Source organism: Oncorhynchus tshawytscha, linkage group LG28, assembly GCF_018296145.1.
Source record: "Oncorhynchus tshawytscha isolate Ot180627B linkage group LG28, Otsh_v2.0, whole genome shotgun sequence".
NCBI classification, from domain to species: domain Eukaryota; kingdom Metazoa; phylum Chordata; class Actinopteri; order Salmoniformes; family Salmonidae; genus Oncorhynchus; species Oncorhynchus tshawytscha.
Window position 1 is genome coordinate 7,295,685 of NC_056456.1, and position 24,088 is coordinate 7,319,772.

At 42.2% G+C, this 24,088-nt stretch overlaps 1 protein-coding gene across 1 annotated transcript in view; it reads right to left on the reverse strand.

The window, feature by feature from the left end:
• Window positions 1-11,401: 11,401 nt before the first annotated feature.
• LOC112226585 (insulin receptor) overlaps window positions 11,402-24,088 on the reverse strand; it is a 67,624-nt gene continuing 54,937 nt past the window's right edge. The window contains exons 20-22 of the mRNA XM_024391007.2: window positions 22,753-22,882; window positions 13,320-13,454; window positions 11,402-13,121 (exon numbers count right to left, since the gene is read on the reverse strand). Of these exons, the coding sequence (XP_024246775.2) occupies window positions 12,728-13,121; window positions 13,320-13,454; window positions 22,753-22,882 (659 nt within the window). The 3' untranslated portion in view covers window positions 11,402-12,727. The remainder of the gene's footprint in view (window positions 13,122-13,319; window positions 13,455-22,752; window positions 22,883-24,088) is intronic.

The following is a 24,088-nucleotide window of genomic DNA, read 5'->3' on the forward strand; positions in this document are numbered from 1 at the left end:
CCAAAATCTGTCCTCGAAAATAAGACCACGAAGTGAGGAATCTTTGTATGGAGGTTAATGAGTGTCGAATTTGGTCAACAAAACATGTAATTGCTAATTTGCTACATATAAGGTTTATTTGATCAAATATAAGTTTCATAATGGTTAGGTTGCTACCAGTGGCGATTTTAGCATGCAAATCTTGGTGAGGCAATCTCAACATATATTTTTTTAATGCATGCCAGCAAAGCCACTACACACAACACTAAACAATACATTCATTGGACTATAACGGTGACAAACGGTGCACGCAAACTGCTAGGACCTACTTTCTTTTCATCACCATGGAGTGAATCCATACCACCGCCATATCTGGCTATCAACATAGCCTTCTCTGGCAGCGAAACAGTGCATTCAGACTCATTTACTGCATTTAAAAAAACATGGCTGACTTGCTTAAAAACAAATATGTTTTTTACTGACAATTGAGATGTACAAATTATGGCATATGGTAACGATGAGCAGATAAGATGCAATCCGTAATTTCAAATAAAACAATGAGCGAGCTAAGATGGACGTAGTCAATAACTTTTTTGTTTAGCACCTTTGAAATGTACAGCGACAGAATTAAAACAGAATTCAGAACATGGGCCGTTCTTACAGTATTCTCCCTGTACACCAAGTCAGAGCCGTAAGATAAATGAGGCATATAAAGCAGACAATGAAAGCTCTTACAATATTCAATGATGACATTTCTCTAAAACAGGCTATAGGCTACATGTGCACCGCCAAGTCAGAACAGTGGGCTAAGTTGAGGGAAAAGGGGCCAAATTATTAGGGTGAGGCACATGGGCTACTAACAGCTACAGCACAACATACAGATTTATGGTCTATTCAAGACAACTGGGACCTCAGATAAAAACAAGGTTGAATCATGATGTCACTGATCTTCAGGTCAGAGCTCTAGAAAGAGGCCAGAGTTCCTGACTTGCAATCCTGAGTTGGATGACCTTTCAAAACGTATTTTCCCAGTCTGAGCTCATTCTTTTCCGAGTTCCCAGTTGTCGTGAACTTCCTGAAGTCTGAGATTTCCCAGTTTCCAGTTGTTTTGAACGCGGCAGAAGTAAATCTGGATTGACAGCATGGCCAATGTATTCAACCTTTTCTGGCCGATGGTATTGCGTGTGAATGCTTATCCTGTTAAAATTGGAAAAGAGACCGTTAATCCCAGACTTGGACCACACACCCTCTCCACCGAATAGCAGGCAGGGGTAGCAAAATAGTGATTCCTCTGCAACGCTTGCAGTTAGCCACATTGTTGAATTTGCGATTTCCAACTTGTTGTGTAATGTTTATGTCCAAAAGCCGATGAGCACCAATACGTTTTATCTCTAATTTCTCTTCATATGACAAGAAATGAAAAGGGTTTGCCAGTAGATTGTCGACTTGATTCATGATGATGACTGCTTGACTAGCTTGCTAGCTAAGATTTTATTTTGAAAATATGTTGACATGATCAGTCCAATCAAAGCTACGGTAGATATGTGATTTGATGTCATTTTACCAATTACCTTGAGCCTTCTTGGATGGGCACTTCGAATGTAAATCTATGGCAGCACCCAAGGGGCTTGAATTTTGGAGTTCTCCCTGTAGATTTTGCAGTGAAGTAGTGTCCCCATGCGTGACAGAACACTGAGCCAATCACGGTGCAACTAGAGAACATTACCAACCCCTACGCTGTGTATTTTCCGCTGGCTGCTCCACCATCACAAAAAGCACTGAGCTAGGCTGAAACCTGCATTTTTGAGCTGCCTTACTCAAGAGCAAAAAAGAGCCATGTTTGTATGCAGCTTTATTAACACTTTTTTTTTTACATTGTTTACAAACTGATATGTGACACATATTAATGCCAAAATAACATGCAACTTTTCTTTTGCTAAACATATGGGTCTCAAATGACGATTTCAGACCCACCAGTGATGACGGGTTGCCACTGAACATCATACATGTATCATCAATTGCCAACATCAATCGTTGCTTAAGTATCCTTAATAGGCAGTTAGCAAAAACAAAAACACACGATTCAGCAGCGGCTGCCTCTGCTGCTCGAGCCCGAGTCTTTCCAACAGTCGTTATTAGAGTCACTCAGTTGGTTAACAGTCAAGGCCAGCCGGAGAAGATAACAAAAAGTTCAAAATACGTAATTGTAGCTTTTGTATTTGTAGTAATTAGTTTGGACGTTGTGGTTTGCTTAGATTCTTGAATGGTCATAGTTGTTTTCAAAGTTTCTCCGTTAACATCAGATAACATTAATGTTAGCTAGCTATCTTAGCCAACTGTTAGAGCAGAGGTAGCTAGCTATGTCAATACATTTAGTGTCTATCCTGTGTGATTTTAGATAGTTAATTGAGCTACAGTTGAAGTCGGAACTTTACATACACCTTAGCCAAAAACATTGAAACTCAGTTTTTCACAATTCCTGACATTCAATCCTAATAAAAAGTACTTGTGTCATGCACAAAGTAGATGTCCTAATAGACTTCCCAAAACAATAGTTTGTTAAAACAAGAAATATGTGGAGGGGTTGAAAAACAAGTTTTAATGACTCCAACCTAAGTGTATGTAAACTTCTGACTTCAACTGTAGCTAGTGTTTTTCTTTATAAAACATTGGTAGTCTAGCTAAGACTAGACAAGAAAGCACCCGGTTAACATAGTTACTGTAGCTAGCTAACAGTCACAGTTAGCTACGCTAGCTAATCTTAGCTAGCTAGCTATGTCCAGTGAGTCACAAAGGACCCCAACTGGTATCAAGTGCAGATGGCAAAGAGCTCTCCCAAGATTCAATGATGATAATGGTTTATTTAGTTTCAAGTGTACTATGGATGATAAATGCTGAATTACAGTAACACATACAATATGTACTTGTAGCTTTTGTATTTGTAGTAGTCTATTTCGTCGCAGTCATAAAGTATTCAGAGCCCTTGACTTTTGCCACTTTTTGTTACAGGCTCTGGCTGGGCCATTCAAGGACATTCGGAGACTTGTCCTGAAGCCACTCCCGTGTTGTCTTGGCTGTGTGTTTAGGATTGTTGTCCTGTTGGAAGGTGAACCTTTGCCCCAGTATGAAGTCCTGAGCGCTCTGGAGCAGGTTTTCATCAAGGATCTCTCTGTACTTTGCTCCATTCATCTTTCCCTCGATCCTGACTAGTCTCCCAGTCCCTGACGCTGTAAAACATCGCCCAGGATGATTCTGCCACCACCATGATTCACCATAGGGATCAAATCAAATTGCATTAGTCACATACACATACAGTGGGGTGAAAAAGTATTTAGTCAGCCACCAATTGTGCAAGTTCTCCCACTTAAAAAGACGAGAGGCCTGTAATTTTCATCATAGGTACACTTCAACTATGACAGACAAAATTAGAAAAAAAATCCAGAAAATCACATTGTAGGATATTTAATGATTTTATTTGCAAATTATGGTGGAAAATAAGTATTTGGTCACCTACAAACAAGCAAGATTTCTGGTGCTCACAGACCTGTAACTTCTTCTTTAAGAGGCTCCTCTGTCCTCCACTCGTTACCTGTATTAATGGCACCTGTTTGAACTTGTTATCAGTATAAAAGACACCTGTCCACAGCCTCAAACAGTCACACTCCAAACTCCACTATGGCCAAGACCAAAGAGCTGTCAAAGGACACCAGAAACAAAATTGTAGACCTGCACCAGGCTGGGAAGACTGAATCTGCTATAGGTAAGCAGCTTGGTTTGAAGAAATCAACTGTGGGAGCAATTATTAGGAAATGGAAGACATACAAGACCACTGATAATCTCCCTCGATCTGGGGCTCCACGCAAGATCTCACCCCGTGGGGTCAAAATGATCACAAGAATGGTGAGTAAAAAGCCCAGAACCACACGGGGGGACCTAGTGAATGACCTGCAGAGAGCTGGGACCAAAGTAACAAAGCCTACCATCAGTAACACACTATGCCGCCAGGGACTCAAATCCTGCAGTGCCAGACGTGTCCCCCTGCTTAAGCCAGTACATGTCCAGGCCCGTCTGGAGTTTGCTAGAGAGCATTTGGATGATCCAGAAGAAGATTGAGAGAATGTCATATGGTCAGATGAAACCAAAATATAACTTTTTGGTAAAAACTCAACTGGTCGTGTTTGGAGGACAAAGAATGCTGAGTTGCATCCAAAGAACACCATTGTGAATTATGGGGGTGGAAACATCATGCTTTGGGGCTGTTTTTCTGCAAAGGAACTGCAAAAAATGAATGGGGCCATGCATCGTGAGATTTGGAATGAAAACCTCCTTCCATCAGCAAGGGCATTGAAGATGAAACGTGGGTGGGTCTTTCAGCATGACAATGATCCCAAACACACCACCCGGGCAACGAAGGAGTGGCTTCGTAAGAAGCATTTCAAGGTCCTGGAGTGGCCTAGCCCGTCTCCAGATCTCAACCCCATAGAAAATCTTTGGAGGGAGTTGAAAGTCCGTGTTGCCCAGAAACAGCCGCAAAACATCACTGCTCTAGAGGAGATCTGCATGGAGGAATGGGCCAAAATACCAGCAACAGTGTGTGAAAACCTTGTGAAGACTTACAGAAAACGTTTGACCTCTGTCATTGCCAACAAAGGGTATATAACAAAGTATTGAGATAAACTTTTGTTATTGACCAAATACTTATTTTCCACCATAATTTGCAAATAAATAAATTAAAAATCCTACAATGTGACTTTCTGGATTTTTTTCTCATTTTGTCTGTCATAGTTGAAGTGTACCTATGATGAAAATTGCATGAAAATTACACTCATCTTTTTAAGTGGGAGAACTTGCACAATTGGTGGCTGACTAAATACTTTTTTGCCCCACTGTACATATGAGATGAGTAAAGCAGTATGTAAACATTATTAAAGTGATTAGTGTTCCATTATTAAAGTGGCCAGTGATTCCATGTCTATGTATATAGGGCAGCAGCCTCTAAGGTGCAGGGTTGAGTAACCGGGTGGAAGCCAGCTAGTAATGGTATTGGCCAGGTGATGAGTGGTGACTGGTTTCCTTCATGATTGCTTGGCATTCAGGCCAACGAGTTCAATCTTGGTTACATCAGGCAGATAATCTTGTTTCTCGTGGTCTGAGAGCCCTTTAGGTGCCTTTTTGGCAAACTTCAAGTGGGCTGTCATGTGCCTTTTACTGAAGAGTGGCTTCCGTCTGGCCACTCTACCATAAAGGCCTGATTGATGGAGTGCTGCAGAGATGGTTGTCCTTCTGGAAGGTTCTCCCATCTCCACAGAGGAACTCTGGAGCTCTGTCAGAGTGACTATTGGGTTCTTGGTCACCAATTGCTCAGTTTGGGATTCCCTCAACCAGCTTCATGGAATGCATTTCAATTAAAAGGTATTCTTGGTTCAAAGTTAATTTGTGGAATTTATTTCCTTCTCAACCAGCTTCATGGAATGCATTTCAATTAAAAGGTATTCTTGGTTGAAAGTTAATTTGTGGAATTTCTTTCCTTCTTAATGCATTTGAGCCAATCAGTTGTGTTGTGACAAGGTAGGGGTGGTATTCAGATGTCCCTATTTGGTCAAGGCCAAGTCAAAATTATGTCAAGAACAGCTCAAATAAGCAAAGAGAAATGACAGTCCATCGTTACTTTAAGACATGGTGGTCAGTCAATCCGGAAATTTTCAATAACTTTTAATGATTTTTCAAGTGTAGTCGTAAAAATCATCAAGCGCTATAATGCAACTGGCTCTCTTGAGGATCACCACAGGAAAGGAAGACCCAGAGTTACCTCTGCTGCAGAGGATAAGTTAATTAGTTACCAGCCTCAGAAATTTCAGCCCAAATAAATGCTCCAAAGTTCAAGTAAAAGAAACATCTCAAATGTTCAGAGGACAGTGTGAATCAGGCCTTCGTGGTCGATTTGCAGAAAATAAACCACAAGAAGAAGAGACTTGCATGGGCCAAAAAACACAAGCAATGGATATTAGACCGGTGGAAATCTGTCCTTTGGTCTGATGAGTCCAAATTTGAGATTTCTGGATCCAACCGCCGTGTCTTTGTGAACGGATGATCTCTACATGTGTATTTCCCACCGTGAAGCATGGAGGAGGAGGTGTGATTGTGTCGGGGTGCATTGCTGGTGACACTGTGATTTATTTAGAATTCAAGGCACACTTAACCAGCATTCTGCAGCCATACGCCATCCAATCTGGTTTGCGCTTAGTGGGACTATCATTTGTTTTTCAACAGGACAATAACCAAACACACCTCCAAGCTGTGTAAGGGCTATTTGACCAAGAAGGAGAGTGATGGAGTGCCATATAGGATGACCTGGCCTCCACAATCACCCGACCTCAACCCATTTGTGATGGTTTGGGATGAGTTGGACCGCAGAGTGAAGGAAAAGCTGCCAGCAAGTGCTCAGTATATGTGGGAACTCCTTCAAGACAGTTGGAAAAGTATTCCAGGTGAAGCTGGTTGAGAGAATGCGAAGTGTGCAAAGCTGTCAATCAAGGCAAAGGGTGGCTAATTTGAAGAATCTGAAATATAAAATATATTTTGATTTGTTTAACACTTTTTTGGTTACTACATGATTCCATATGTGTTTTGTCATAGTTTTGATATCTTCACTATTATTATACAACGTAGAAAATAGTACAAATAAAGAAAAACTGGAATGAGTAGGTGTGTCCAAACTTTTGACTACTACTGTATGTGGCAGGGTCTACAGACAATCACGGATTACAAAGGGGAAACCAGCCACGTCGCGGACACCGACCTCTTGCTCCTGGACAAACTAAACACCTTTTTCGCCCGCTTTGAGGATAACACAGTGCCACCGATGCTGCCCGCCCCCAAGGACGGTGGGCTCTCGTTCTCCGTGGCCGACGTGAGTAAGACATTTAAGTGTCTTAAACCTTGCAAGGCTGCCGACCCAGCCGGCATCCCAGGCCACATCCTCAGAGCATGCGCAGACCAGCTGGCTGGAGTGTTTACGGACATATCAAATCAAATTGTATTTGTCACGTGCCGAATACAACAGGTGTAGTAGACTTTACCAGTGAAATGCTTACTTACAAGCCCGTAACCAACAATGCAATTTTAAGAAAATACCAACAAAAAAACTAAGAGATAAGAATAACAAATATACTTATAGAGTAGCAGTAAATAACAATAGCGGGGCTATATACAGGGGGTGGCGGTACAGAGTCAATGTGCGGGGGCACCCGTGTCGAGGTAATTGGGCCAAAACGTAGTATTCAATCTCTCCCTATCCTAGTCTGCTGTCCCCACTTGCTTCAAGATGTCCACCATTGTTTTTGTACCCAAGAAAGCAAAGGTAACTGAACTAAATGACTATCGCCCCATAGCACTCACTTCTGTCATCATGAAGTGCTTTCAGAGGCTAGTTAAGGATCATATAACCTCTACCTTACCTTACCTGACACCCTAGACCCACTTCAATTTGCATACCGCCCCAATAGATCCACAGACGATGCAATCACCATCGCACTGCCCTATCCCATCGCACTGCCCTATCCCATCTGGACAAGAGGAATACCTATGTAAGAATGCTGTTCATTGACTGTAGCTCAGCATTCAACACCATAGTACCCTCCAAGCTCATCATTAAGCTTGGGGCCCTGGATCTGAACCCCGCCCTGTGTAACTGGGTCCTGGTCTTCCTGACGGGCCACCCCCAGGTGGTGAAGGTAGGAAACAGCACCTTCTCTTCGCTGATCCTCAACACAGGGGTTCTACGAGTGTGCGTGCTCAGCCCCCTCCTGTACTCCCTGTTCACCCATGACTGCATGGCCACGCACGCCTTCAACTCAATCATCAAGTTTGCAGATGACTCAACAGTAGTAGGCCTGATTACCAACAATGAAGAGACAGCCTAAAGGGAGGAAGTGAGGGCCCTGGCAGAGTGGTGCCAGGATAATAACCTCTCATTCAACGTCAACAAAACGAAGGAGCTGATCGTCGACTTCAGGAAACAGCACCCCCCTATCCACATCGACGGGACCGCAGTGGAGAAGGTAAAAGCTTAAAAAATGGTCCACCCACAGAGACAAGTGTGGTGAAGAAGGCGTAACAGCGCCTCTTCAACCTAAGGAGGCTGAAGAAATTTGGCTTGGCCCCTAAGAACCACACATTTTTTGAAAGCATCCTGCATCCAAATGAAAGCATCCTGTATCACCGCCTGGCATGGCAACTGCACCGCCCGCAACCACAGGGCTCTCCAGAGGGTGATGTGTACTACCAAATGCATCACCAGGGGCACACTGCCTGCCCTCCAGGACACCTACAGCACCCAATGTCACAGGACGTCCAAAAAGGTAATCAAGGACATCAACCAGCTGAGCCACAGCCTGTACACCCCGCTACCATCCAGAAGGCGAGGTCAGTACAGGTGCATCAAAGCTGGGACCGGAAGACTGAAAAACTGCTTCTATATCAAGGCCATCAGACTGTTAAATAGCCATCACTAGCCGGCTACCACCCAGTTACTCAACCCTGCACCTTAGAGGCTGCTGCCCTATATACATAGAATCACTGGTGACTTTGTTTACATGCTTCTCCACTCATTTCATATGTATATACCGTATCCTATTCTACTGTATTTTAGTCAATGCCACTCCGACATTACTCGTCCTAATATTTATAAATTTCTTAATTCCATTCTTTTACCTTTAGATTTGTTTGTATTGTAGTGAATTGTTAGATGCTACTGCACTGTTGGAGCTAGTATTTCACTACAACTGCAATAACCTCTACTAAAAATGTGTATGTGACCAATACAATTGGATTTGATTTATACAGAACAAAAATATAAACGCAACATACAACAATTTCAAAGATTTTTCCTGAGTTACAGTGCATCTAAGCAAATCAGTCAATTTAAATAAATAAATGGGGCCCTAATCTATGGATTTGACATGAATGGGAATACAGATACAGTGGGGCAAAAGAGTATTTCGTCAGCCACCAATTGTGCAAGTTCTCCCCCTTAAAAAGATGATGCCTGTAATTTTCATCATAGATACACTTCAACTATGACAGACAAAATGAGAAAAAAAAATACAGAAAATCACATTGTAGGATTTTTAATGAATTTATTTGCAAATGATGGTGGAAAATAAGTATTTGGTCAATAACAAAAGTTTATCTCAATACTTTTATATACCCTTTGTTGGCAATGACAGAGGTCAAACGTTTTCTGTAAGTCTTCACAAGGTTTTCACACACTGTTGCTGGTATTTTGGCCCATTCCTCCATGTAGATCTCAAGAGCAGGGATGTTTTGGGGCTGTTGCTGGGCAACAGACTTTCAACTCCCTCCAAAGACTTTCTATGGGGTTGAGATCTGGAGACTGGCTAGGCCACTCCAGGACCTTGAAATGCTTCTTACGAAGCCACTCCGTTGCCCGGGCGGTGTGTTTGGGATCATTGTCATGCTGAAAGACCCAGCCACGTTTCATCTTCAATGCCCTTGCTGATGGAAGGAGGTTTTCACTCAAAATCTCAATATACATGGACCCATTCATTCTTTCGTTTACACGGATCAGTCGCCCTGGTCCCTTTGCAGAAAAACAGCACCAAAGCATGATGTTTCCACCCCCATGCTTCACAGTAGGTATGGTGTTCTTTGGATGCAACTCAGCATTCTTTGTCCTCCAAACACGACGAGTTGAGTTTTTACCAAAAAGTTATATTTTGGTTTCATCTGACCATATGACATTCTCCCAATCTTCTTCTGGATCATCCAAATGCACTCTAGCAAACTTCAGACGGGCCTGGACATGTACTGGCTTAAGCAGGGGGACACATCTGGCACTGCAGAATTTGAGTCCCTGGTGGCGTAGTGTGTTACTGATGGTAGGCTTTGTTACTTTGGTCCCAGCTCTCTGCAGGTCATTCACTAGGTCCCCCCGCGTGGTTCTGGGATTTTTGCTCACCGTTCTTGTGATCATTTTGACCCCACGGGGTGAGATCTTGCGTGGAGCCCCAGATCGAGGGAGATTATCAGTGGTCTTGTATGTCTTCCATTTCCTAATAATTGCTCCCACAGTTGATTTCTTCAAACCAAGCTGCTTACCTATTGCAGATTCAGTCTTCCCAGCCTGGTGCAGGTCTACAATTTTGTTTCTGGTGTCCATTGACAGCTCTTTGGTCTTGGTCATAGTGGAGTTTGGAGTGACTGTTTGAGGTTGTGGACAGGTGTCTTTTATACTGATGACAAGTTCAAACAGGTGCCATTAATACAGGTAACGAGTGGAGGACAGAGGAGCCTCTTAAAGAAGAAGTTACAGGTCTGTGAGAGCCAGAAATTTTGCTTGTTTGTAGGTGACCAAATACTTATTTTCCACCATAATTTGCAAATAAATTCATTAAAAATCCTACAATGTGATTTTCTGGATTTATTTTATAGTTGAAGTGTACCTGTGATGAAAATTACAGGCCTCTCATCTTTTTACGTGGGAGAACTTGCACAATTGGTGGCTGACTAAATACTTTTTTGCCCCACTGTATGCATCGGTTGGTCACAGATACCTTAAAAAAAAGGTAGTGGCTTGGATCAGAAAACCAGTCAGTATCTGGTGTGACCATTTGCCCTATGCAGCGCGACACATCTCCTTCGCATAGAGTTGTTCAGGCTGTTGATTTTGGCCTGTGGAATGTTGTCCCACTCCTCTTCAATGGCTGTGCGAAGTTGCTGGATATTGGGAACTGGAAAACGCTGTGTACGCGTCAAGAGCATCCCAAACATGCTCAATGGGTGACATGTCTGGTGAGTATGCAGGCCATGGAAGAACTGGGACACTTTCAGCTTCCAGTAATTGTGTACATTTCCTTGCGACATGGAGCCATCCATTATCATGCTGAAACATGAGGTGATGGTGGTGGATGAATTGCACGACAAGGTGCCTCAGGATCTCGTCCCCTCATCTTTGTGCATTCAAATTGCCATTGATAAAATGCATTTGTGTTTGTTGTCCGTAAGTTATGCCTGCCATACACGTGGTCTGCGGTTGTGAGGCCGGTTGGACGTACTGCCAAATTTTCTAAAGTAACGTTGGTGGTGGCTTATGGAAGAGAAATTAACATTAAATTCTCTGGCAACAGCTGTTGGACATTCCTGCATTCAGCATGCCAATTGTACACTTGCTCAAAACATGAGACATGTGGCTTTGTGTTGTGTTGTGCACATGTTAGAGTGGCCTTTTATTGTCCCCAGTACAAGGTGCACCTGTGTAATGATCATACTGTTTAATCAGCTTCTTGATAATCCATTCACCTTACAGGTGTGACATATCTTGGCAAAGGAGATATGCTCACTAACAGGGATGTAAACAAATTTGTGCACAACATTTAAGAGAAATAATATTTAAGTGCGTATGTAACATTTCTGGGATCTTTTATTTCAGCAAAGACCGACCTATTAGATGAATTGTACACATGACACCATGACATAGTAAACAACAACAAAGTAAACAGTAACAGAAGCATGTGGACAGAGAAAGAGCGTGGTCATGTTGCACCGTGCTGCTTTATTTATGTAGAGCAGACAGTTTGATTTGATCTGATATCAACGGGCCAAGCCAAGAGAAAATACCAAATGCTGCTGGTTTATCACAAGTCCAAATGATTATTAGTATGAATTCTGGATTAGAAAAAAATAAACATAAGAGACAAACATGTAAAACCTTTTTTTCTACAGACTGGAAATACCTCATGAAAGACAATGTATGTCAACCACTATGTACAAAAAAAAAATATCAATAATATATTTCTATTTTCTATACCCACTAAAATATATAAAAAGAAGCAGCTATGTCTTCCGAGGAACTCGTTTCTTTCGTCAAAATGTTTTTCTGAAACAGTTTTTTAAATATCCTTCAGCTGTAAATGTGAAAACGCAAAGAGAAAATGAAACGTAAATAAATTAAAAATATATAACCCTAATCTGTTAATTATTTCTGTGTGATGCTGGAATACTGCAGAGTGTGAGGAGAAAATTGACAAGCTTCTCCAGTGGATCGATAAAGTTTGTTTGAAGATTTAAAATTGGATTTGAAACATTCATCCATCCAAAAGTTAGTTCTCAAGTGTGTCGTTTGTTGACGACTTGAGAGTACAAAGATACAGAGACACAGCTCCATGACATAAGATGCAAGCTACAGCCAGAGATAGAAGAGAAGGGCACTTTTACATTGAGCGACCCAGGTGGATCTCCATGGCCCAGGGAGCCCCAGGGACCCAGTGAGGGCTGACCTGCCAAGGGAGAGCGCCTCGGCCTGGACAAGGGACAGTCTGGAGAGTCCTCGGGTTAGCAGCCTTCTGGTTGTTAGATTCACAGTTGATTCCCCAAACTGCCACCCATTTGTGGAAGATTGGAAATATATTTTTTGAGGATCAAAGACTAGAAAGAAGCACGGGGGGTTCTTTCTTAAATACAAAAAGTGTCTGTGTGGTTGTGTCTGTGTGTTTCCTGTGTGAACATTAACATACATACCGTAGTCTATTGGATGTGGCATCTTGACAAGAGAGCATTAACGTCCTGAGATATGTACACTTCGAGAGGGCCTCTGAGTGATAAGTGTTTATCTATATAAAATGAAAAAACAAAACAAAAATATATTCATATATTTATATCTATGCATCTGTATGAGGGAAAAGGTTGGGCCTAAGGGGAGATAGGGATACAATATCCATACAGTGTTCTGTTAGGAGGGACTAGACCGAGGCAGAGCTAGTATCCGTCCGTTCGTCTTTCCCCCGTTCATGTGTGTGTACGGGACGTGTTCCTCGTAGCTGTTTTGTCTCAACCCCAGCGATGAACCCGCTTCGTCCCTCTCTGAGCTGTGGTCTCCCCTCTGAGAGTACGAGGAACTGTGGTCCCCTCTCTGGGAGTAGGAGGACGGGTCCAGGGGAATGCTTTCCATGTTGTCCATGTCTAGGTCAAAGTCCTCCTGCTCCTGAGGCTTGTTTTCCTGACTGTAGTAGAAGGAGACCTCCTGGAAGGACTGGTGAAGGTCCTCGTGGAGCATTTCGATGATCTCCTGGAAGCTTGGACGCAGCTTGGGGTTATACTGCCAGCACATCGACATCAGGTCGTGTCTGAAAAGCAGGAGAGAGGAGCTGCTGTTACATCTTATAGTTGAGAGCTGATGTTCGTTGTCGTTTAAACACGATTTCATCAATATCACACACACAAGTGTAATCCATGTTCCATACAGTTCCCTTCAATAATGATTAATCTTGTTATGACCAGTCACAGCTGGACATAGATATGTACAGTATGGAGATGAGACTTACAGCCGGTCAGCACAGTTGTCTGGTCGGTCCAGAAATCCTCCGTCCATGACGAACTTCAGGACCTGCTCGTTGGACAGGCCCTGGTATGGCTGCTCCGCTAGGGTACTGACCTCCCACAGCACCACACCAAATGACCTGGAAGAGAGACACACAAAAACATAGGAGAGAAAAAAAATCAGTGGCAAGGAAAAACTCAGGTGGATAAGGTAGGGAGAAAATCTTGAGAAGATCCAGATTCTGTCCATCTGGACCAGGGATGGGCAACTCCAGTCCTCGGGGGGCCTGATTGGTTTCACACTTTTACCCCAGTCCCAGCTAACACACCTGACTCCAATAATCAAATAATCATGATATTCAGTTTAGAATGCAATTAGTTTAATCAGCTGTGTTTACTAGCGACACGATGGTGGTAGGCCTGATCACCGACGACAATAAGACAGCCTATAGGGAGGTGGTCAGTGACCTGGCAGTGAGGTGCCAGAGCAACAACCTCTCACTCAACGTCAGCAAGTAGTGTTAAGGAATTTATTGTTCTTTGAGGTCAGTTCGGTTTCATTTGGGTTATTACAAAAATAATCACGGTTTTCCATTTAGGTTTCGATACATGTGGGTTGAATGCTGTAACACAGAATAAAACAATAAAAGTCCCACAGTCACTATTACTGCTTATCACTTATTAACATTACTTTAATAAAATATTTGTTTTATTTGATTACTATTACTTTACTCCAAGTCAACTCATAAAGTATAGAGCTGCTGCCTATGCTGTCTGACAAAATCACTATTTTAGGAGTGCTGAATACCAACTTTCAATCTTACAGTGCCTTGCAAAAGTATTCATCCCCATTGGTGTTTTTCCTATTTTGTTGCATTTACAACCTGCAATTTAAATTGATTGTGAAATGGACATACACAAAATAGTCCAAATTGGTGAAGTGAAATGAAAAAAATGACTAGTTAATTTTTTTTTTTTTTTTTTTTTTTTTAAATACATGGAAAAGTGGTGAGTGCATATGTTTTCACCCCTTTGCTTTGAAGCCCCTGAATAAGATCTGGTGCAACCAATTATCTTCAGGAGTCACATAATTAGTTAAATAAAGTCCACCTGTGTGCAATCTAAGTGTCACATGATCTGTCACATGATCTCAGTACATATACAGTTGAAGTCGGAAGTTTACATACACCTTAGCAAAATACATTTAAACTCAGTTTTTCACAATTCTAGTAAAAATTCCCTGTTTTAGGTCAGTTAGGATCACCACTTTATTTAAGAATGTGAAATGTCAGAATAATAGTAGCAAGAATGATTTATTTCAGCTTTTATTTCTTTCATCACATTCCTAGTGTGTCAAAAGTTTACATACACTCAATTAGTATTTGGTAGCATTACCTTTAAATAGTTTAACTTGGGTCAAACGTTTGGCGTAACCTTCCACAAGCGTCCCACAATAAGTTGGGTGAATTTTGGCCCATTCCTCCTGACAGAGCTGGTGTAACTGAGTCAGGTTTGTAGGCCTCCTTGCTCACACACGCTTTTTCAGTTCTGCCCACAACTTTTCTATAGGATTGAGGTCAGGGATTTGTAATGGCCACTCCAATACCTTGATTTTGTTGTCCTTAAGCCATTTTGCCACAACTTTGGAAGTATGCTTGGGGTCATTGTCCATTTGAAAGACCCATTTGCGACCAAGCTTTAACTTCCTGACTGATGTCTTGAGATGTTGCTTCAATATATCCACATAATCTCCCTTCCTCATGATGCCATCTATTTTGTGAAGTGCACCAGTCCCTCCTGCAGCAAAGCATCCCCACAACATGATGCTGCCACCCCCATGCTTCACGGTTGGCATGGTGTTCTACGGCTTGCAAGCCTCTTCCTTTTTCCTCCAAACATAACGATGGTGATTATGGCCAAACAGTTCTATTTTTGTTTCATCAGACCAGAGGACATTTGACCAAAAGTATGATCTTTGTCCCCATGTGCAGCTACAAACCGTAGTCTGGCTTTCTTTATGGTGGTTTTGGAGCAGTGGCTTCTTCCTTGCTGAGCGGCCTTTCAGGTTATGTTGATATAGGACCAGATTTACTGTGGATATAGATACTTTTGTACCGGTTTCCTCCAGCATCTTCACATGGTCCTTTGCTGTTGTTCTGGGATTGATTTGCACTTTTCGCACCAAAGTACGTACATCTGTAGGAGAAAGAACACGTCTCCTTCCTGAGCGGTATGATGGCTGCGTGCGTGGTCCCATGGTGTTTATACTTGCATATTATTGTTTGTACAGATGAACATGGTACCTTCAGCCGTTTGGAAATTGCTTGTGGAGGCCTACAATTTTTTTCTGAGGTCTTGGCTGATTTATTTTGATTTTCTCATGATGTCAAGCAAAGAGGCACTGAGTTTGAAGGTAGGCCTTGAAATACATCCACAGGTACACCTCCAATTGACTAAAATGATGTCAATTAGCCTATCAGAATCTCCTAAAGCCATGACATTTTCTGGAATTTTCCATGCTATTTAAAGGCAGAGTCAACTTAGTGTATGTGAACTTCTGACCCACTGGAATTGTAATACAGTGAATTCTAAGTGAAATAATCTGTCAGTAAACAATTGTTGGAAAAATAACTTGTCATGCACAAAGTAGATGTCCTAACCGACTTGCCAAAACTATAGTTTGTTAACAAGAAATTTGTGGAGTGGTTGAAAAACAAGTTTTAATTACTCCAACCTAAATGTATGTAAACTTCCGACTTCAACTGTACCCCTGTTCTGAAAGGCCCCAGAGTCTACAACACCTCTAAGCAAGGGGCGGCACCATGAAGACCAAGGAGCTCTCCAAACAGGCCAGGGACAAAGTTGTGGAGAAGTAAAGGGTTGTGTTGTAAAAAAATATCAGACACTTTGAACATCCCATGGAGCATCATTAAATCCATTATTAAAAATTGGAAAGAATATGGCACAACAAACCTGCCAAGAGAGGGCCGCCCACTAAAACTCACAGACCAGGCAAGGAGGGCATTAATCAGAGAGGCAACACAGAGACCAAAGATAATCCTGAAGGAGCTGCAAAGCTCCACAGCGGAGATTGGAGTATCTGTCCATAGGAGCACTTTAAGTCAATTACACTCCACAGTGCTGGGCTTTTCGGAATAGTGGCCAGAAAAAAGTAATTGCTTAAAGAAATAAATAAGCAAACACTTTTGGTGTTCGCCAAAAGGCATGTGGGAGACTCCCCAAACATATGGAAGAAGGTAGTCTGGTCAGATGAGACTAAAATGTAGCTTTTTGGCCATCAAGGAAAATGCTATGTCTGGCACAAACACAACACCCCGAGAAGCATGGTAGAGGCAGCATCATGCTGTGGGGATGATTTTCATCGGCAGGGACTGGGAAACTGGTCAGAATTGAAGGAATGATGGATGGCACTAAATACAGGGAAATTCTTGAGGGAAACCTGTTTCAGTCTTTCCGAGATTTGAGACTGAGACGAAGGTTCACCTTCCAGCAGGACAATGACCCTAAGCATACTGCTAAAGCAACACTCGATGGGTTTAAGGGGAAACATTTAAATGTCTTGGAATGGCCTAGTCAAAGCCCAGACCTCAATCCAATTGAGAATCTGTGGTATGACTTAAAGATTGCTGTACACCAGCAGAACCCATCCAACTTGAAGGCGCTGGAGAAGTTTTGCCTTGAAGAATGGGCAAAAATCCCAGTGAATAGATGTGCCAATCTTATAGAGACATACTCCAAGAGACTTGCAGCTTCAAAAAGTGGCTCTACAAAGTATTGACTTTGGGGTGGGGGATAGTTATGCACGCTCAAGTACTGTTTTATTTGTATTATTTCTTGTTTGTTTAACACACAAAAAATATTTTCCATCTTTAAAGTGGTAGTAGGCATGTTGTGTAAAATCAAATGACACAAACCCCCCGAAAAAACCCCATTTTAATTCCAGTTTGTAAGGCAACAAAATAGGAAAAATGCCAAGGGGGGTGAATAGTTTCACAAGCCACTGTAGATCAGGGTTACCCAAACTCGGTCCCAGGGAAAAAATGAACAAAATGGAATTCAAATAATTGAACAGACGTCGGTCAATTAGTTGTTTAAAACTTCTTAGAGATAGGGGGAAGTATTTTCACGTCCGGATGAAAAGCGTGCTTAAAGTAAACTGCCTGTTACTCAGGCCCAGAAGCTAGGATATGCATATAATTGGTAGATTAAAATAATGTCTGTGAGTATAACAGAACTGATTTGGCAGGTGAAACTTCGAGGATAAACCATCCAGGGGGGGAAAAAATTGAGGTCATAGTATTTCCCAATGGTTTTCTATGGGAAGCCCTATTTAATAGGAACCGGGTTGCAGTTCCTATGGCTTTCACTAGATGTCAACAGTCTTTCGAAATTGTTCAATGTTTTTCTTTTGAGAAATGAAGAAGTATGGCTGTTCTTTGTAAGTGTCACTCCAGGTGGAGTCTAATGTTTGGTGCGTGTGAACTTGAACGCGCTTCACGTTGTTTTTATCCGGTATTGGAATCAGTTTATCCCGTCTTAAATTTTATTGGGTATTTACGTTTTAGGATACCTGAGGTTGGATTAGGAACGTTGTTTGAAATGTTTGGACCAAGTTTACAGGTAATTTATTAGATACTTTGTAGTCATGTTGGGCGAGTTGGAACCTGTGTATTTCTGAATCAAACGCGCCAAATAAATGGACATTTTGGGGATATAAAGAAGGAATTTATCGAACAAAACAACCATTTATGGTCGAAAATCGGACTATCTTCTGTAGTTTGAATTTGGCGATCTGCAATTTCACTGGATGTTGTCAAATCGATCCCGCAAAAAGGGATTGGCGCGCGAAGGGATCACTAACAGGTTCAAATCGGAAAAATAACCGAAATTTCAGTTAATCGCTCAGCACTATCAGCAAGACAAAGGAGCTGATTGTGGACAACAGGAAACGGAGGGCCGAGCACCCCCCATCCACGTCGGCTGTACTGGAGCGGGTCAAGAGTGTCAAGTTCATTGGTGTCCACCTCATTAAGGAATTAACATGGTCCACACACCAACACAGTTGTGAAGAAGGTGTGACAACGCCTCTTGCCCCTCAGGAGGCTGAAAAGATTTGGCATGGGCCCTCAGATCCTCCAAATGTTATAAAGCTGCACCATTGACAGCATCTTGACTGCCTGCATCACCACTTGCTATAGCAACTACTTGGCAAGGCGCTACATGCCATCCGAGCTCTCTGCCATCCAGGACATTTCTACCAGGCCGTGTCAGGGGAAGGCCCTAAAAATTGTCAAAGACTCCAGCCACCCTAGTCATAGACTGTTCTCTCTGCTACTGCATGGCAAGCGGTACCAATGCACCAAGTCTGTAACCAACAGGACCAGTAGAGGCTGGTGGGATGAGCTATAGGAGGATAGGCACATTGTAATGGCTGGAATGGAATTAATGGAACAAAGTCGAACATGTGATTTCCATATGCTTAATGTGTTTTATACCGTTCAATTTATTCCATTCCAGGCATTACAATGAGCCTGTCCTCCTTTAGCTCCCTCCTCCAACCAGCCTCTACTGATCAGGACCCTGAACAGCTTTTACTCCCAAACCACAAAAGCCAATTTATGCTTGATCCAAAAATGGAGGCATGCAGAGGCAAAATGGAGATGTCTGCGGAGGCCATATCACCGCAAATGCTGCACGGCCAGTGCAGATCCCGGATTGACCATGCAGGGCCTTTACGACTGCTAAATAGTTAACCAAATAGCTACCCGGACTATCTGAATTGACTCTTTTTGCACTCTCTTTTGACTCATCACATACGCTGCTGCCACCGTTTATTATCTATCCTGTTGCAGAGTCACTTTATCCCTACCTATATGTACATATTTACCTAAATTGCCTCGTACCCCTGCATATCGACTCGGTACCCCGTATACAGTCATGGACAAAAATATTAGCACCCATGTACTTTTTTAAAGTAACTAAAAATAAGTTGAAATTGAACAAAGTATTTGGTCTCCACAATTATTTATTTCACTGTTATATTACAGAACCTTTGTTTTTGATTCAGAACTTAATATATCCATTTAAATCAGAAATGCCATTGACAAAATAATTCACACCCTAGACTTAATATTTGGTAGCACAGCCTTTGGTCAAAATAACTGCAATCAAGCGCTTCCTATAACCATCATTGAGCTTCCTGCACCTCTGTACTGGCAGTTTGGCCCACTCCTCTTGTGCAAACTGCTGCAGCAGTTATCCCAGATTAGGAGCGTGCATTCTCCTAACTGCTATTTTCAAATCTCTCCACGGTTCCAATGAGATTTAGATCTGGACTCATTGCTGGCCACTTCAGAACAGTCCAGCGTTTTGTCTTGAACCATTCCTGGGTGATTTTTGAAGTGTGTTTGGGGTCCTGCTGGAAGACCGATGACCTTCGACGGAGACCGAACTTTCTGACACTGGATCCGACATTGCGCTCCAAAATACCTTGGTATCATCCTGATTTCATGATGCCATGCACATGTTCAAGGCGCCCGGTGCCAGAGAAAGCAAAGCAACCCCAAGACATCACTCAACCTCCTCCATGTTTGACTGTAGGGAAGGTGTTCTATTCTTTGAAAGCTTAATTTTGTTTTCTGTATTTTACCAAAAAGCTATAATTTGGTCTCATCTGTCCACAGGACCCTTCTCCCAGAAGGATTTTGTCATGTTTAGGTGTGTTTTGGGAAATTGCAGTCAGGCTTTCTTATATCTTGCTCTCAGCAGTGGGGTCCTCCTGGGTCTCCTACCATATAACCCCCTTTCATTGAGTTGGCGACGGATGGTGCGAGTTGAAACTGTCGTACCTTGTGTGTCTGAAGGTCAGCTTGAATCTGTGTGGCATTTGGCAGAGGTGCATTCTCTAACATTCAAACAGTCCTTCGCTTCAATCTTCCATCTTGAGGCCACGTCCAATGAGGTTGGCTACAGTGGCATGGGCCTTGAACTTCTTGATAACATTACGTATGGTGGAAACAGGAACATCAAGGTCTCTGGAGGTGGACTTGTCCATGCTTGGCTACAATCTTGTGTCTGACCTCATCAGATAACTCTCTGATTTTCTTTCTTTTGTCCATGCTCATTGCTGTGCACACAGTGACACAAACCAGGAGAATGAGTCCTCTTCTCTATTCAAACTGGTTGAATATGTGATGTTTATACTGCAGGCACCTTCAACTCACCACAGGTGAGTTCAAATCCAAAGTAAATGAGAATCACCTGCTTGAAATCTAATTATTTCTAACTACGTCTAGAAGGTGCCAATAATATTGTCTGGCTCATTTGGGGGAAAGGGGGATACCTAATCAGTTGTACAACTGAATGCCTTTAGCTGAAATGTCTCTTCCGCATTTAACCCAACCCCTCTGAATCAGAGAGGTGCGGGGTGCTGCCTTAATTGACATCCACGTCGTTGGCGCCCGGGGAACTGCCTTGCTCGGGGGCAGAACGACAGATTTTTACCTTGACAAGATTTGATCCAGCAACCTTTTGGTTACTGGCCCAACGGTCTAACCACCACACCTGCCACCCCATTGTAGGAATTCTTTGTGGAATTAGCTAAGATTTAGTTAATTTTTTGTTTTGTTCAACTGCACACTGAAGACATAAATATATGGATACCAAAATATGTTTTAATATAAACAGTTTCCTGGAAGAAATGGTGCATTGTTCGAAAAAGGTGCAAGGGTGCCAATATTTTGGCCACGACTGTATATAGCCAAGTTATCGTTACTCATTGTGTATTTGACTCATTGTATATCACAGACAGTGTCAGCAACCCCACACCATCACAACTCCTCCTCCTCCATGCTTCGCGGTGAGAACCACACATGCGGAGATAATCCGTTCACCTACTCTGCGTCTCACAAAGACACAGCGGTTAGAACCAAAAATCTTAAATTTGGACTCATCAAATCAAAAGACAGATTTCTACCGGTCTAATGTCCATTGCTTGTGTTTCTTGGCCCAAGCAAGTCTCTCTACTTCTTATTGGTGTCCTTTAGTAGTGGTTTCTTTGCAGCAATTTGACCATGAATGCCTGATTCACGCAGTCTCCTCTGAACAGTTGATGTTGAGATGTGTCTGTTACTTGAACTCCGTGAAGCATTTATTTGGGCTGCAATTTCTGAGGCTGGTAACTCAAACTTATCCTCTGCTGCGGAGGTAACTCTGGGTCCCCCCTTTCTTCATGGGAGCCAGTTTCATCATAGCACTTGATGGTTTTTGCGACTGCACTTGAAGAAACTTTCAAAGTTCTTGACATTTTCCGGATTGACTAATGATGGACTGTCGTTTATCTTTTCTTATTTGAGCTGTTCTTGCCATAATATGGACCTGGTCTTTAATCAAATACCACCCCTTCTAGAAGGTGCCAATAATATTGTCTGGGTCACGACACAACTGATTGGCTCAAATGCATTAAGAAGGAAATAAATTCCACAAATTAACTTTTAACAAGGCACACCTGTTAATTGAAATGCATTCCAGGTGACTACCTCATGAAGCTGGTTGAGAGAATGCTAACAGTGTGCAAAACTGTCATCAAGGCAAAGGGCAAAGCTACTTTGAAGAATCTCATATATAAAATACATTTCTATTTGTTTAACACTTTTTTGGTTACTACATATGTGTTATTTCATAGTTATGATGCATTCACTATTATTCTACAATGTAGAAAATAGTAAAACATAAATAAAAACCCTTGAATGAGTAGGTGTGTTCAAACTTTTGACTGGTACTGTATATAGATTTCCCTCTCTGCATTGTTGTGTTACGCCCTGATCCTTTTCACCTGTCTTTTGCTTGTCTCCACCCCCCACCAGGTGTCTCCCATATGTCCCCATTATCTCTTAGTTATTTATTCCAGTGTTTTCTGTTTGTCTGTTACCAGTTTGTCTTGTCCCATCAAGTCTTACCAGCGTGTTTTCCCATTTCCAGTCTTGCTAGTTTCTGTTTTCTAGTCTCCCCAGTTCTGACCATTCTGCCTGCCCTGAGCCTGCCTGATATTCTGTACCCGTTTATTGCTGCCTTGAATTTCGGACCATTCTGCCTGCCCTGAGCCTGTCTGCCGTTCTGTACCTCTGACTTACTGACCTCTTCCTGCCCTCGACCTGACCTGACCTGGCCTGTCCCCTTGTATAATAAATATTATGAGAACTGTACTATTCGCCTCCTGTGTCTGCATCTGGTCATATCCTGAGTCGTGATATGTTGGGAAAAACACCGGTTGTTTACAAAGCATGTAACAAATAATATTTGAATGGTGAAAAACAGTGACACTTGGCCCGTGAGGACTGCAGTTGCCCATCCCTGCTTTCGACAGTTGGCAAGCATTCACACAGAGAAAGACAGACAAACACAGTCAAGTGTCCTCACCAGCAGTCTGAGTTTGCAGTGAACACTCCATCCTTCAGAGACTCAGGAGCCATCCAGCGGACAGGAAGCAGACCCTTACCTCCCTTCCTGTAGTAGTCTGTCTCATAGATGTCTCTGGTCATACCAAAGTCTGAAGGAGTGGGGGACAATTAGAACACAACCCACAGATCTGTTATGACCCTATCAAAAATATTAAAATGATATTCTTTGACTTGGTTTTAACTATATTAACATATTCAACGCTTAATAAGGGTGTATTTAACTGATTAATGTATAGTCCGTAGAAACAGTACAACTGAATTTGTTCGACTCCCCTCCTTTAAAAGTAAGCTGGTGAGTTGCCATACCTCCTATCTTGACAGTCAAGTACTGTCGGCCATTTGTGTGTGTATATAATGGAGCTGGGCGATATGGACAAAAAGTCATAACGCGAAAAACGTAACTATTTTGCTCGACCATGATAAATACAACAATACATTTTGCTTTTAATGGACAGTTACTTTACATTAGCGGCAGGGCTCTATACATCTTTTTCTCAGTGCCAAGTAAGACAAGAGATGGTAGCCTATGATTAAAAAAGCTCATCTAACATATCCACGGAATGCATGATAGATATTTTTAGGTGCAATCGGTCAAAATAGGATCCAGAATGATCATATTTATCTTTGGGTGCTTCAGAGAGTAATTTGCAGACATCTTTGTGGCCTAGGCTATATTATTCACCGCCTGAGGAAGTGGGAACTCAAAACACTTAGCTAGACTTACTCTAAATAGGATTTTTTTGCTGGATAGCCATGTAGGCTAATTGATTAATCTATTAGTAAATGTAATGTTGTACAAAACCTTTCCAGCACTAGGCCTAGGCTACTTGATGTAGGTCTATTTACCGCAAGTGGAGCGCTCCACTCGGCTCTACAACAAAACCCATACTAAATAAAGTGGTGCTATGAACTCAAAATATATCAATTATACACTCACAGAAAGCTGTGACTCTCCTCTCTGTAACTAGGACAACAGTAGTGGCTTTAAAAACTGTATTTTTCCCGCAATTGTATTTTGAGCAACGATCAAATTTTCAGAATGCATTTCTCCCTCGTTCGTGCGCAGTCGGGAGAGGGAGTGAGAGTGGCTTGCTCACACAGCAGCCAAAGGGAAACAGGCAGATACTTTCATAACAGGAACAAACAATAATGCATAGGCTATTACTGTTGACCAAATAATGGGTTTAGAATAATCTACAGGAACGTTGTGTAGCAAAATCACAAAAAATGACCGTCATAAGCAAAATAAGGTAATGTTGATCATTTTTGGTTTATCATCCCAGCTCTTGTGTATA